This window comes from Hemibagrus wyckioides, linkage group LG05, assembly GCF_019097595.1.
Source record: "Hemibagrus wyckioides isolate EC202008001 linkage group LG05, SWU_Hwy_1.0, whole genome shotgun sequence".
NCBI lineage: Eukaryota > Metazoa > Chordata > Actinopteri > Siluriformes > Bagridae > Hemibagrus > Hemibagrus wyckioides.
The window spans coordinates 8,831,611-8,845,196 of NC_080714.1; the positions used below are offsets into that span (position 1 = coordinate 8,831,611).

General features: G+C 38.1%; 1 protein-coding gene across 4 annotated transcripts in view; it reads left to right on the forward strand.

Annotated features, from left to right (window-relative positions):
• Window positions 1-13,586, forward strand: part of tmcc1a (transmembrane and coiled-coil domain family 1a) — a 43,874-nt gene that overhangs the window by 16,286 nt on the left and 14,002 nt on the right. The window contains exon 1 of one of the 4 annotated variants that reach the window (XM_058390078.1): window positions 11,452-11,825. The exons of the other annotated variants lie outside the window; for them this stretch is intronic. Within the exon in view, the coding sequence (XP_058246061.1) occupies window positions 11,751-11,825 (75 nt within the window). The 5' untranslated portion in view covers window positions 11,452-11,750. Of the gene's footprint in view, window positions 1-11,451; window positions 11,826-13,586 lie in introns of those variants that run through there. 4 annotated transcript variants of the gene reach the window in all.

Genomic DNA, 13,586 nt, shown 5'->3' on the forward strand with positions numbered 1-13,586 from the left:
CTCCAACTTTCATGTTGAAAATGAAATGACTTCTAGACCCCGAGTTACAAAACTTTGACAAATTATGTAGTCTTCAAATTATCAACGCAAATGATCAACAATTACATTTTCCTTTGATAAAAAACAAAACCTATACAAGTGTTTATTGTAAATGTGATGATATAGTGACCAGGAGACCAGAGCCACTTGGAGACCATCACACCGTCACGGATCTGCCAATCTGTCAGCTTGCAACAGCAAGGAATTAGTGTCTGTAATGAACTCAGAAACTACACTGGCCTATTAGTTCCTCATGAGACCTTGTTGTAGAAAGGGCACTATTTACATTATTTACTGTCCAGTGTCACTCAAATGAGGATGGGTTTCCTTCTGAGTCTGGCTCCTCTCAAGGTTTCTTCCTCATATCATCATAGGGAGTTTTTCCTTGCCACCAACACCTCAGGTTTGCTCATTAGGGAAAAAATAGGGATAAAATAGTAACATTAATTTAAACTTTATCATTTTTTGAGACAATGTCCATTGTTAAAAGAGCTATAGAAATAATTCAAATTGAACTGAATATAGTACTGATCAATTACATCACAGTTTCAAATTGATTAAATTCTGGATCCTTAAAATTGTATGGTATCTCTGACACCTTTCTGATTTGGGTCAGAAATGAAACTGGTTCTTTATTTTCTCCTTTGTCCTTTTATTTTGCTTTTCAGTAATGTTATTTTCTATGCACATGCACACATGGCTCTGTGCTGCGCAGCTCTCTCTCTCTGTCTCTCTCTCTCTCTCTCTCTCTCTTTCTCTCTTTACCTGAAGGCACAAAGAGACACACATAAGGAAGCTTGGTCTAATAAGACACCTACCAGCTCAACCCACCTCCTCTCTGTCCACAGCCGGTGCTCGACCACACCCCTTGCTGCCACAGTATCGTTTCTGCATATAATTTGCATCACACTGGTTGTTTTAAATGGCTCATCATGTCTTCTTGCTGGACAGCACAGTTGTTAGCAATCCTGTATAGTCTGATGCATACTGTGTCATAGAAATATCCTATTCAATACCTTCTAGCCAATTAGAATAGAGATTTCAACACCACTGCTGTAAAAGCATTTGTATGAAAAAGTATATTAGTGAGAATTTTATGAGATTACATCACGAACATCACCACCGAAAATAACAAGCTGAAGTGTGGCCAGGGCGGATTTTATTCTAGCCCGAATTATAATGACCAGTTATAGCAGTGGTGACAGAGTGAAACTTAGCCTAGATTTGATCTCTTATGTCTTCTGATATCTGTTTTCCGCCACATCCGTAGCACATCAACAGCAGCGTGCGAATTTTGAAAGCCTGTGAAACATCTTGTGAAACATAATAACAAGTACAAGTACAAGTAAATAACATAACAAGTGTAATGAATCCTACCTCTCTGTCAACCTCAACCTCTATCAGTCATGTAGCAGTTACACTAGTGTCGTTTTTCTGCCATGAAAGAGTAACACACATTGAAGAAAGTAGACGCAAACATTGTTTAGTCAAAGGACAGATTACACAAAAGAACTGATGACAAACCAGTAAGTTCTTTAGTGCGAATGAAAGAGGTTGAAACAAGGCATTCAAACCAGGAATCACAAATGCAGCTGTTTTCTTTTAATGCCAATCACAAGCTCTCACTTTGCCCAGATCTCACAGATTGAGATGAGTTTTCAGTTGTTGATGGACATTAGAGATTTTATCCCACCCATATATCTCACCACGACTGTCCATATCTCCCAACATCATCCACCCATCCTACATTTTATAAGCTGTGTGCTCTTGTCCTTGGTAAGATGCTTGTATTCTATGTATAAATCATCATGGCCATATTTCTATCTTAACACTTATTAAATGTTTAATTTAGATATTAAAACATGAGTAGTTAAATCAGCTACTGAATGTAAATGTGGACTTTCCCCTCCATATTCTCTCTCTCTCTCTCTCTCTCTCTCTCTCTCTTTTTTCTCTCTCCATTCATTGTCCACCAACTCTTTCTTTGACTTTACTATCTCTCTGTCTTTTCTTTTTGTCTGTCCGTTCTATCTCTCTCCCTTTCTTTGTCTCCTGTCCTCCTCTGCCTCAGAGATGCATGATGCCTGGTTTCTATGGCAACAGAGTACCGTGTGATCGGAAAAGATGCTTGACTGGACATGGGAGCTGTGTCTTTGAATCGTGTGTGTGTGTGTGTGTGTGCTGAGGTATGATGCGTTACTTTTATTTCACGTTATACACTAATGTTTTTCTGCACACTTGAGAAAGGTATCGCTGCAAGTGTTGAAGCTGATGTCGAAACACTTGTTCTCAGCTTGTGTGTGTGTGTGTGCGTGTGTGTATGCGTGCTTGAGGTATAGATGATGCGTTATTTTAATCCCACATTATATGCTTTTCTGCACACTTGAGAAAGGTAGCAGTGCAAGTCTTGAAGCTGATGTTGAAACACTTGTTCTCAGCTTGTGGGGTGTGTGTGTGTGTGTGTGTGTGCGGCTGTGGTCTTCTTGATCTCTGTTACAAAGCAGCCTGCTGTTTCCTGTTTCCTGTGCCAGAGATGTCACTGCTCTTATGCTGACCTCAGAGCATTGCTGTCACTTTTCCCACAGTATGTTAGTGTTCATATGGGCGGAGCCAGTGCAATGGGCAAGAAACATGCAGCTTATCATAGAACGATAATCACTATGGTCAGCGTTTTTTATATAGATGAATCAATTTTCTTTCACAGCTGATAGGATAGTTATACGAAGCGGCCTGTTTCTCAGAAAACTTTGGCACTAGGCAGAAATGTCCTGTATACTACAGAACCCCTGCATTTATTACTACAGTGCACTACATTCACATATACTCTGATAACTAAGCTATAACTATTTTATCTATTTAATTTTATCAAGATAAACTATTTCCTGTCACTTGTGGTGTATAACCTGTAAACGAACTGTAAACATGCAATTTCTGCTCTTTTCTCTTTGGAAGGTAATTAAAAAAACAAGCTGTTATTTAGCTTATATTACTGAAGAACAACAAACTCCTCTTTACTGAAGACTTTAACAAGGCGGAAAACCTCCTGACTGTTACAAAGCACTGACACTTGAGGGACGCCTTCAGTAATTGAATTGTTTCTGAATGATTTCTTATCCATTTCTTATTCCTGTTTTTATTTTTAGTTTATTTACATGCACAGGGAGGAGTAGGCCAGGTTTTCATTTCAATGCTAGCTGTATACTGTAAACCACTGTGTGTTAATGTTTCAAGTGCAATCTTGATTCCTGAATCTTGAAATGTTAAGATTTGAGAATTCTGATTGTTATATCTAATGTAGAACTATACAGAGTATTATTGAACTATGTTTCAGTTATCTAACGAGCCAGAGAGAAAGCCATAAATAATTTTTCGGGAAGCGAAATACATCCCATGCCACGCAGGAAGTGATTACTTATTTATTTCTTTATTTTTATTTTATTTTCACAAAACTGAAATGTTGTACATCATAGATAAAGCTTAGGTAGTAACTAGAAGGGTGTGTCATGGAAATAGTTCATATACGAACCTTCAGTGCTTTACAGCATTTTTTTCATGTGTTTGCTTTGTGAATTCCGTTTCTCTCCTTATGTGTGTGTTGCCTGAATTTCAGTTTTGTGAGGGTGTGTGTGTTTGATCACCCCTCTGACTGTTTAATCAGCATGTCTAGTGAATATTCATGACTTAATTATTCATTTAGGGCGACGCCCATATTCAGGCCAGTTAGCGTTTGAATGCAAATGCATGCACGTGTTTGTGTGCGTGTGTGTGTGTGTGCACACGCGCGTGTGTGTGTGTGTGTGGGTTGGCTTTCACCAAATCCAGTGAAAAGCCATGTTTACTCTCAGTAGAGCCGGCCCAATAAGCTGCCAGCATGGCAGTTACAATATACCAGTTTAATTCCATTTTTAATGACATTCTACAAATTCATTGAACATTACACACTCACTGTCTAGCACTTGGAAGTGCAACTGATTTGTTGATAGATATTAACTCCTGTGCAGATATTAACACCAGTAGTTGATGCTAATTTCTATAATTCCATACAGTTTATATTATTATTTGCTATGTTATAAATGAGAACACAAGCTAACTTATTTTGCAAATAAAGTGAAACCTCAGCATACGAATGCCCTCTGTTACAAATTTTTGCCTTAAGAAATGAAATTTTGCAAGGAATTTACATCGACATATGAAGCATTACGAACTGAACCGATCACCTAAGTTGAGCATATGTCCGGGAGCTGTTTCGTTTGCATCAGTGGAAAGCCAAGAGAAAGAGAAAGCCAAATTCTATGCGGATTTTCTGAAAAAAAAAAAATTTCAGTCAGCGAAAGCTGTTTCGAAAGACTAAACCTACGATACCAAAGTTGCCTTCGGCATGTGTTCAAAAGCTAAGTGATTTTTTGCATTATTTGGTCGACAGATAAGGTGGTGTGGAGTGTGTGGCCTGTTCAATTTTTAGCCCAAGCTTGGTGGCATGAGGACCCTTGACATGGAGTGTTGGCTTGGGTCAGTTGTTTGTAAGCAGCCATACAGTTTACCTACGCTTCGTTTTGGTAATATTGGTAATATTTTTGGGTGGCTGGAATGGATTATCTGCATTTACATTATTCCTCATAGGAAAATTTGTTTTGCAATACAAATTAAGAACTCGCCTCCAGAACGAATTAAATTCGTATGCATAGGTTCCACTGTATTTCTCAGCGTTAAATGTAAATATAAACCGAAAACAAATATGTGCAGTATGGTTTGTTGAACTAAAACAAAAGTGGAGTTGAAGTGGAGAACAACCTAATCTCTTAAACACTACCACTGGCTATTTTCCTCACACCCAATCATGTTATTTATATACAGTGGTAAGATGTATTTCATGGTTTTCTGCATAAATTTGCCATAAAATGTGATCTGATCTTTATCTAAGTCAAGCGTATTGACAAATATAATGTAAATAATAAAACACAAAAATTTTTTTGATCTTATCTTTATTGAACACACTCATTTAACAGCCAAAATAGCAGTGGTAAGTAAGTAAGTGAAAAAAAAAAGTAAAGTAAGTGAACCCTTGGAATAAATAACCGGTTAACCCCAGCAATAACCTCAACCAAGCGCTTCCTGTAGCTGTGGATCAGACCTGCACATTGTTTAGGAGGAATTTTAGCGCAAGCTTCCTGGCAAAACTGCTTTAGCTCTGTCATATTCTTTGGACGTCTTATGTGTATGGCTCTTTTCAAGTCATTCTACAGCATCTCTATTGGGTTGAGTTCTTGGCTCTGATTTGGCCACTTGTCATTGTCCTGTTGCATCACCCAACTTCTACATCGTTTCAGCTGATGTAAAGACATTCTTACATTATCCTGAAGAATTTTTTTAACACCAGGCCCTGATGCAGCAAAGCAGGCCCAAATCATGATGTTTCCTCCACCATACTTTATGGTTAGGATGATGTTTTCATGATATGCAGTGCCCTTTTTATGCCAGATGTAGTCCTGTGTGTTCTTTACAAAGAGTTCAATCTTAATTTCATCAGCCACAAAACATTTCGCCAATACCGCTATGGAGTGTCAATGTGCTCTTTTGCAAACCTCAGTCCTGCAGCAATGTTCTTTATGAGTAAGCAGCTGCTTCCTTTGTGGAGTCCTGCCATAGATACCCTGATCATTCAATGTTTTACATACTGTAGACTCATGAACACAGATGTTAACCAGTTCCAATGATGCCTTCAAATCTTTGCCTGTCACTCTGGGTTGTTTATTTACCTCATTGATGAATCTTTATTGTGCTCTCTGGGTCATTTTGACTGGGCGCCCACTTCTTGGTAGAGTAGCCACAGTCCCAAAGTGTCTCCATTTGTAGATTGTTTGCGTTAATGCAGACTGGTAAATTTCTAAAGTCTTTGAAATCACTTTGTAACCCTTTCCAGCTTTATGTAAATCAACAATTCTCGATCGTAGATCCCCTGAAAGCGCTTTTTGGCAAGGCATGCTTCACATAAGGGTATTCTTCTTGTGTGGCACAAACTTTGAAAAAAGTTTGAGTGGTTTTTAATCAGCTCTAGTCCACACCTCCTAACTCATTTTCTTAACAAGACTCCAGGTATTGTAACACCTGACTCCAATAAGCTTATTTCAGGTCATTAACTCAAGGGTTTACATACTTTTTCCACTAGTTTTTATGGTTTTTCTTAATAAAGACATGAATGAAACAAGAATTTTTTTGTGTTATTATTTAGGCACATTATATTTGTCAATACTCTTCACAGAGATGAAGATAAGATCACATTGTATGACACATTTATGCAGAAAACCATGAAAGGTTTTCTTGCCACTGTATACACACATATATGCGCTTGCTATAGCATCATATGTAATGTTGTAAAACCAACATTCTGGATCAATACAGAGAAGATAACATAACCTCTGTAAAAATCTGACCTCCAAATCAGTAGAGTCCCTCTTTTTTTCTGGGAAAGTGGAGGCTCAAGCTGTTATGACTCTTGGTTAATGACCAGAAGGTCAAGAGTTCAGACCCCTTCCAAGTTCAAGTTCAAGCCCAGCTGCCCTGCTGCCACTGTTAAGGCAAAGCCCTTAACCCTATCTGCACTAGGGACACTGCATCATGGCTCCAATTTCCTAACAACCTGAGACAGAAAAAGTAGATGCTGTACTGTGTATGTGACGAAATAATGGTTGCTGTTTGTCTGTGTATGGCGTGAATGTTCAAGGCTGACTAAGATCTTCATATGCCAAAAATTGTACCACTCTGAGAAACCAAAATGAAGAAGATAACAGGAAACAGTTCTCCGCCTATTCTGTACATCTCCTCTGTATATCTCTACTTACATCAGGAACAAACCCACACCCACATGCAACACAGAGCCTAAGCCTAATCTCACATGTGCATGTGCACTATGAATAATAGATTAGGGCCATAGACAGTTCAGTTTTGTCCCAGTGACCCAAATAGCTCTCTCTCTCTCTCTCTCTCTCTCTCTCTCTTTATTTCTTTTTTCTCTTTCTCTCGGTCACTCCCACTCACACACCTGGTGATATCATCTGTCTCCATCTAGTGGGAGATTTTGGATCATCTTCACAGAATTCTGTCTGCTTTGTGTGATCTTGCCTACATGATGTATCTGTGAGAAGCGTGAAAGGGTCTGTGAAAAAAACAAATGAAGGAAACCACTGTTTAATGCAGCACACAAACTCTCACTCCCTTTGCCCTAAAAAGGAATGTTTCCAAATTGTGGTTGAGTTACTGCTGCGCAAGCGTTAAGCAACTGAATACAGCAATGCAACTAAAGGGCACTAAAGTGTGTGACTTGGCACGGATGGCAGCTGGACATTTTGAAGGCTGGCGATAATCGTTTCAGTCCTTTCCTGTCTATTACAGTTTGTTTTCCTGTTTTGTGTTCTTTTGAATAGAATGTGGTATGTACACACACACACGCATCCTTACATGCCCTCACACACATTCAGACGCATTTCCTTTTCAACACTGCATTGCCGCCTTTCCGCTGTGGTGTAAACTAAAGCAAAAGCCCTGTTTCTTCGTCATCGTTCAGGTTATGACTCCTAAATCAGTGACTCTTTGGTCTGTTAAGGCTGGCATTTTTGTTTCACTCATTAAACACACATTATTTCCTGGACATTCCAGTCTTTCCTACTTTTAACCAGATAACATCAGTTTCTAGCTTGTAAGGAAGGTGCTCTGCTCATGTCATTACAACATGTGTGTTTAGCAAGGCTTTAAATATTCCCACAGGATGACCTGTGACCACTACTGGGGTATGAAGTGTGCTATTTAACATCATCCATGTGCTTAGATCAGATGCCTAGATACACTAACGAGAAATGATGATATTATCATAACCATTCCTCTCATAATTTCTAAGCAATCATGCAGTCTTTGCTTGTTTTTCTTCCTTTGCTTTCTGCTCCTTTCTTCCTCTGCGCCTCTCTGGACATCTTCCTTATTATCCTGGTCACTCTGCCCTTTCACTTCTATATCTGTATGGGGGGGGGAAACAGTATGAATTTTCACACATTACAACCACAGATGCCTTTAAGAAACTGGATGTGAACAAGTGGCCATGTTTTTTCTTATCTAAGACCTGAATACATCTACAGTAATTGGCCAGGGGACAAACTCAGCTGAAGTGAGGCTTATCTTCAGCAACAAAAGTCAGTCAGCTGCACGGTGTAATCCGACAGATATTTTTAAAATACACAACTGACAAGCCTGTTAGGTTGACCAGTTTTCTGTTTGAAGCTTTAAAATCATACAGTATTTAATTAGTATCTTCATTTTCTTCCCACATAAATCGAAAACCCGGACAGATGAATGAATTAAAGGAGAAAAAAAAGTGACTCTATTGTGTTGTAGAGGGCATTCATTCATTCATTCATTCATTCATTCATTTATTTATTTATTTATTTATTTAGCTGTGATGGGCTCTTAAAAGGAATGGTTCTATCACTTGGTTCATATATGGAACCCCAGTGGGGTTCATTATATAGAACCATTTTGAAGGGTCTATTAAAAAAAATCAAAGCATCCAAGTTATTTTATTATTATTATTATTATTATTATTATTATTATTATTATTATTATTATTATTATTATTAATGTATGCAAATTTTGATTAAAAAACTAAGATAGTTTTATAGTTATAGTCTAACAAAGATAAAAAATATTTCAATAAAAACAGTGTTGTGCTGTATATAAAATTTAAGTGTCTATAGTTTTAATAACAGCAAATAAAAAACAAAAAATGAAGGGTCTTAATGGTTTCTTTGTCAGTGTGTGGGGCTTTTTTTTTCATCCGTTGAACGTTTCCATTGCTCAGGAGGTTCTTTGTAGTGTAAAGAGGTTCTTTAGACTGAATAAATGTCCTTTGTGGCAATAAGAAAAAAGAAGGTCTTTTAAGAAGCATTTACTGAAAGGATCTTTGGGGAATCTCTGTGAAATTCCCTTTATCCTGGCACCTTTATTTTTAGGAGTGTACCTCTTATTGTGCTTCTGCTATTTTCTTTTAAATTAAACGATTATTGAATCTTTTCTACAACCCGTCATTCATAAACATGTCATTTCTACACATCTCATATTGTAATATACAATTACAGAAAGTAATATCATTGATTTATATATAGATTTCTCCCTTTTTTGGGAAACAGTTCTATTGAGCAAGTACAGAACCCCAAAGTTTTATATCTAACCTCAAGGAACCTCATTTTTAAGAGTGTGTTTTGAGTCCACTTACAAATCAGTACAGTTTTTATCCTATTGAAACGTTTCTCCACTGATAGGAGTGGTCTGTTTCAGGATGGCGCCACCTCTGTCCATAAGGTGACCACCTGGTAGCTTAGTGGTCAAGGTGTTGGATTAGTGATCAGAAGGTTGTGCATTTGAATCCCAGGTCCACCAAACTGCCACTGCAAGGCTCTTCATCCTCAGTTGTATTTAAAAGTAAAGAAAGTATGTTACAGAGGATAAGGGTGTCTGCTGTATGCTCAAAATATATATGCTGAACCACATCAAAGCTCTCATGGTGGCCCAACACCATGTTTCTAAGTGTTTTTTTCCTTTATTTTGCCACAATTTAATGCTGGGCCAAATGCGTGACTCTGACCCATCCAAGTAGGGTGTATGAGCATATGGAGTATGTTACACTCACTAGGAAATATACAGATAAACAGTGGGAACAGCAGTTTGATGCACAGAGCAGGAGATACTATAAATGCTTGCGTAAACAATGTTGGCTGAGTGAGCAAGATAAAACTCCAATCAATCCCATTTAGGATGAATAGAACTTTATGTAAGTCTTAATGAGTCTATTGATTGTCAGAGAGGATAAAAGGCCAGCTTTGGCATTGTTTCAATGGACCTGTGCATGTTTGTGGGCGTGTTTTGAATTATGAAATGAATTGTTTGACAGTTTTGAGTAAAAACCACAGCTTTTATTAACTTAGTCAGTTCTCCTTTTGAGGTTTTAGGTGAAAGTGTAGCATGTGTTCTCATTTAAAGCCTTTCTTTCTAGAAAAATGATTGGCTAGAGCAATAGAATAAGAAAATATCTAGTGTGTAAACTAAACTTCTAAAAGCAGCTGCTTAATATTATGTTTGATTCATTCATAATCATTCATTCCAGTGGGATAAGACATCACATTGTCTTGACATGATGTTTTTCTGTTGTCCTTTTTCTCAATAGGGGAGTGTTTAGTCATAGTACAGTAGCGGTATGCATGGTTCAAGGGCAGAGCACGTTCGTGTCTGTGTGGGGAAGGCCGTCAAGTGTCAACACTGAAGTTAACAGGATGACTCGTCCTAATTGCATCATCAGCATTGTTCTCATATGACTAACATCAGTCAGCACTCGTGCATACACCCTTGCATGAACGCGCATGACCCAGCGCAGCAGTGGCGCGTTCACAATGCACAAAATTTCTCTTTACCATTTTTTTTTCCAGCATGTTATGAGACCTGCATGTAAAATTCATTTCAAATTATTACACCATGTCATAGATTCTGTACCAGTGACGTGTCTGTGCTGCTATGCAATCATGGTGGTCTAAACAAACAAAGCAACTCAAGTATGCTGTAATAGGTTAAGCATTGCATTAAAAAAACCTACATCATAAACTCCTAACCGAAAGCTGCAACATTTTACCTTATTAAATAACACAAAATCTGTCTCTGATTAGGCTTAACATACAGTATGTACACCATATGTACTTCCTTAGCATAGCATACTAGAGCGAGCACCTTAATACAAACCTGTGATTCGAATTACAAACTTCTCTACAGTCAAAGCTGCTAGTTTAATTCAAATGAATGGAGGCTAGTCTTATGTAATCCATTTTTCAACTCTACACACACACTCTCTCTCTCTCTCTCTCTCTCTCTCTCGGTCTCCTGTCTCCCACCACATTCCCTCGCTGCACTCTATTTCCTCCCCCTTTTCATTCTTTTCCATTGAGAAGCTTCTGGTACTTGCCCCCCACTATCATCTTGCCATGGTTTAATGAGATTGAGTGTGCTGTCTTATTCTTACTGTTAATTTCTTTCGAGCTACTTGTTGTGCTTTCACTGTCGTAAGGTATGACCAATGTGTCTTTTGGGGTTTTTTTGCTGCATATCTCATTAGCCCATTGATTGCACTTTGGATAATAGCCAGTCACTAGCTCAGATCCCCCGCATTGTGGGTGTCGATTGGTTTACAGAGGCCACTGTGTTCGCTGATTGGTTTAGGTTTGCAGGACACACACACATTGGCTGGGCTCCTTTCTAAGCTCTGTGAAGCGAATGGATGCCACTTCTGCTGGCCAAAACTATGGTCTTCCTGTCTAAGCAATCACACCAGGGGTGAAAAAAAAAGTAGTGCCCTTTCTCGTGCTCTGAGTTTCTGTTCCGTTCTCTCTTTCTTAGCCGGAAAGCTGTGGAAATGTCAAGCTATTTTATTCTTTTATATCTCTGCCTTTGAACCCGGACCGCTTTGTGTTAATCTTTTCATCTTACTGTAGGTCTTTCCTAAATGGATTCAGCTGCTTTTGTGGCTTTAAGGATTTGAAACTTCAAGCTGCTTTTCAACTTCAGTTTCTTCCAGTTATGCAGTTGTGCTTCTGTTGTATTGTATAGTGACCATGTTGTAGTGTCAGTGACCCTTCAGATTTAGACTTTAAACCAGTGTCCTGAACGACACCAGACCGGTCTCAATGATTTCTCCACTGGAAATTATTCTGAACCTGATAACACCAGACTCTTCTCCATCTACCTCTCCGACAAATACTGTGAGTTCTTTCGCCATTTCTAGATCGCTATTTCTAGATCTTGTGTCTTTACATTATGGCTCTCTACTTGGGAGAAATGTGAATAAATGTGACGAGTGTTTAGATAAATTTTTTTTCACAGACTTTTTTTAAATGTAATCTCTCGATTAGAGACACATTTTTCTTGTCAGGCTCAATGTTGCTGTAATTTTTGTTCACACTACTGAAAGAGTTGTCAGACACTGTTTTTGCAGTCAAGTTTAGCTTCTCATGTGTGTGTGTGTGTGTGTGTGTGTGTGAGTTACATGCATGGCCTCATTCAGGATTAGGTTATGTAATTGTCCATTGATAGTGAAAAGGTCCATTGTTGGTGACAAGAAAAAGAAACAAGAAAGAGGATTTCTGAAATTCTGAGCGGGACTTTGAGCGTGAGGGTCTTTAACCGGGGGCAGAGAGAAAGAGAGAATGTGTGTGTATGTGTTAGAGAGAGAGTGAGAGTGTGTGAGAGATCGAAAAAGAGAAAAAGAAAGAGAGAATATGTGTATGTGTGTGTGTGTGTTTGTGTGTGTGTGAGAGAGATAGAGAGAGTGTGACTGTGTGAGAGAGAACGAGAATTTGGCACCAGTACTTTGGCTTGACTGTTTCCTCTTTTTTGTCTTGTCTAGTGTTTCATTAATATTGACACAGTCTGTGGTCTGCTGGCTCTCAAGAACACTCTTCTAATATGTGCATAATTTTACATTGATGAAGCTTCAGCAGATACTGATACACAGATCCACAAGCAAAAGTATTCATGAAGCGTGCCTACAAAATCCACATTTCTTTTGACTGCAACATTTTCCACAGAATCTGAGTAATTTCATAAACTCTCTCTCTCTGTCTCTCTCTCTCTTCTCCCTCTCTCCCTCTCTCTCTCTCTCTCTCTCTCTGTCTCTTTCACACATACACACACACGTGCACTTGTTCAACAAGAGAATTCCTTATAATAATTTCTAATAGGAGAATTTATGGTATTTGGTGGTAGGTGAATGTCAGAGGCTGAAATCCGTAAATTTGGAATAAATGAACAGAATTGCATTAAGGATTGCATTGCTTTTTAAACATTTATTGTTATATGTAATGTGGAACTTCCACAAGACAAGTTCCTTTTACCAATAAATAGTAGTTAAAAGGCTTCCTTCTCTTTCTCTCTTTCTCTTTCTCTCTCTCATAAGACACGAAAACCACAGCTTGTCACGCTATTGAGAAACACAAAGTGCTAAAACCTTCCATTTATTTACATAAAAGCCTGCTTGTAGAAATGGTCACCAATGATTACAATAAACACTATTTTTTAGCACTATTTTTTAATATTATATATAGATTAGATTACATCATATTACACAAGTTCATCTATACAACTCCCAATAAATGAGCTGTTTCTATAGAAACAATAGCATTAGAATGAGTAATGAATCCCATGATTAATCAAACCTTCAAGCCCATGACCATGATGTGATTTTAAGGTAGTAGTTTTTTGTCAAAGCAGAGCTTTGGTTCAAATTCTCATGAAATCTGATTGTGTGTAATCCATTGTTTATTTTATTTTTGATTTTTAATCCATTGTTTATCCAACATTCTTTATATTGAACATATACATATAGCAGGTGCACTTTTTATTTTTATTTTTATTTTTTCCCATACAGCATGAATTCACTTATCATTAGTAACTGCCTGGTCAGCCTCACAGTCGTCTCGCAAAGCCAGACCTTCAGACTGACTGCAGAAAGCCCCGACTCTTTT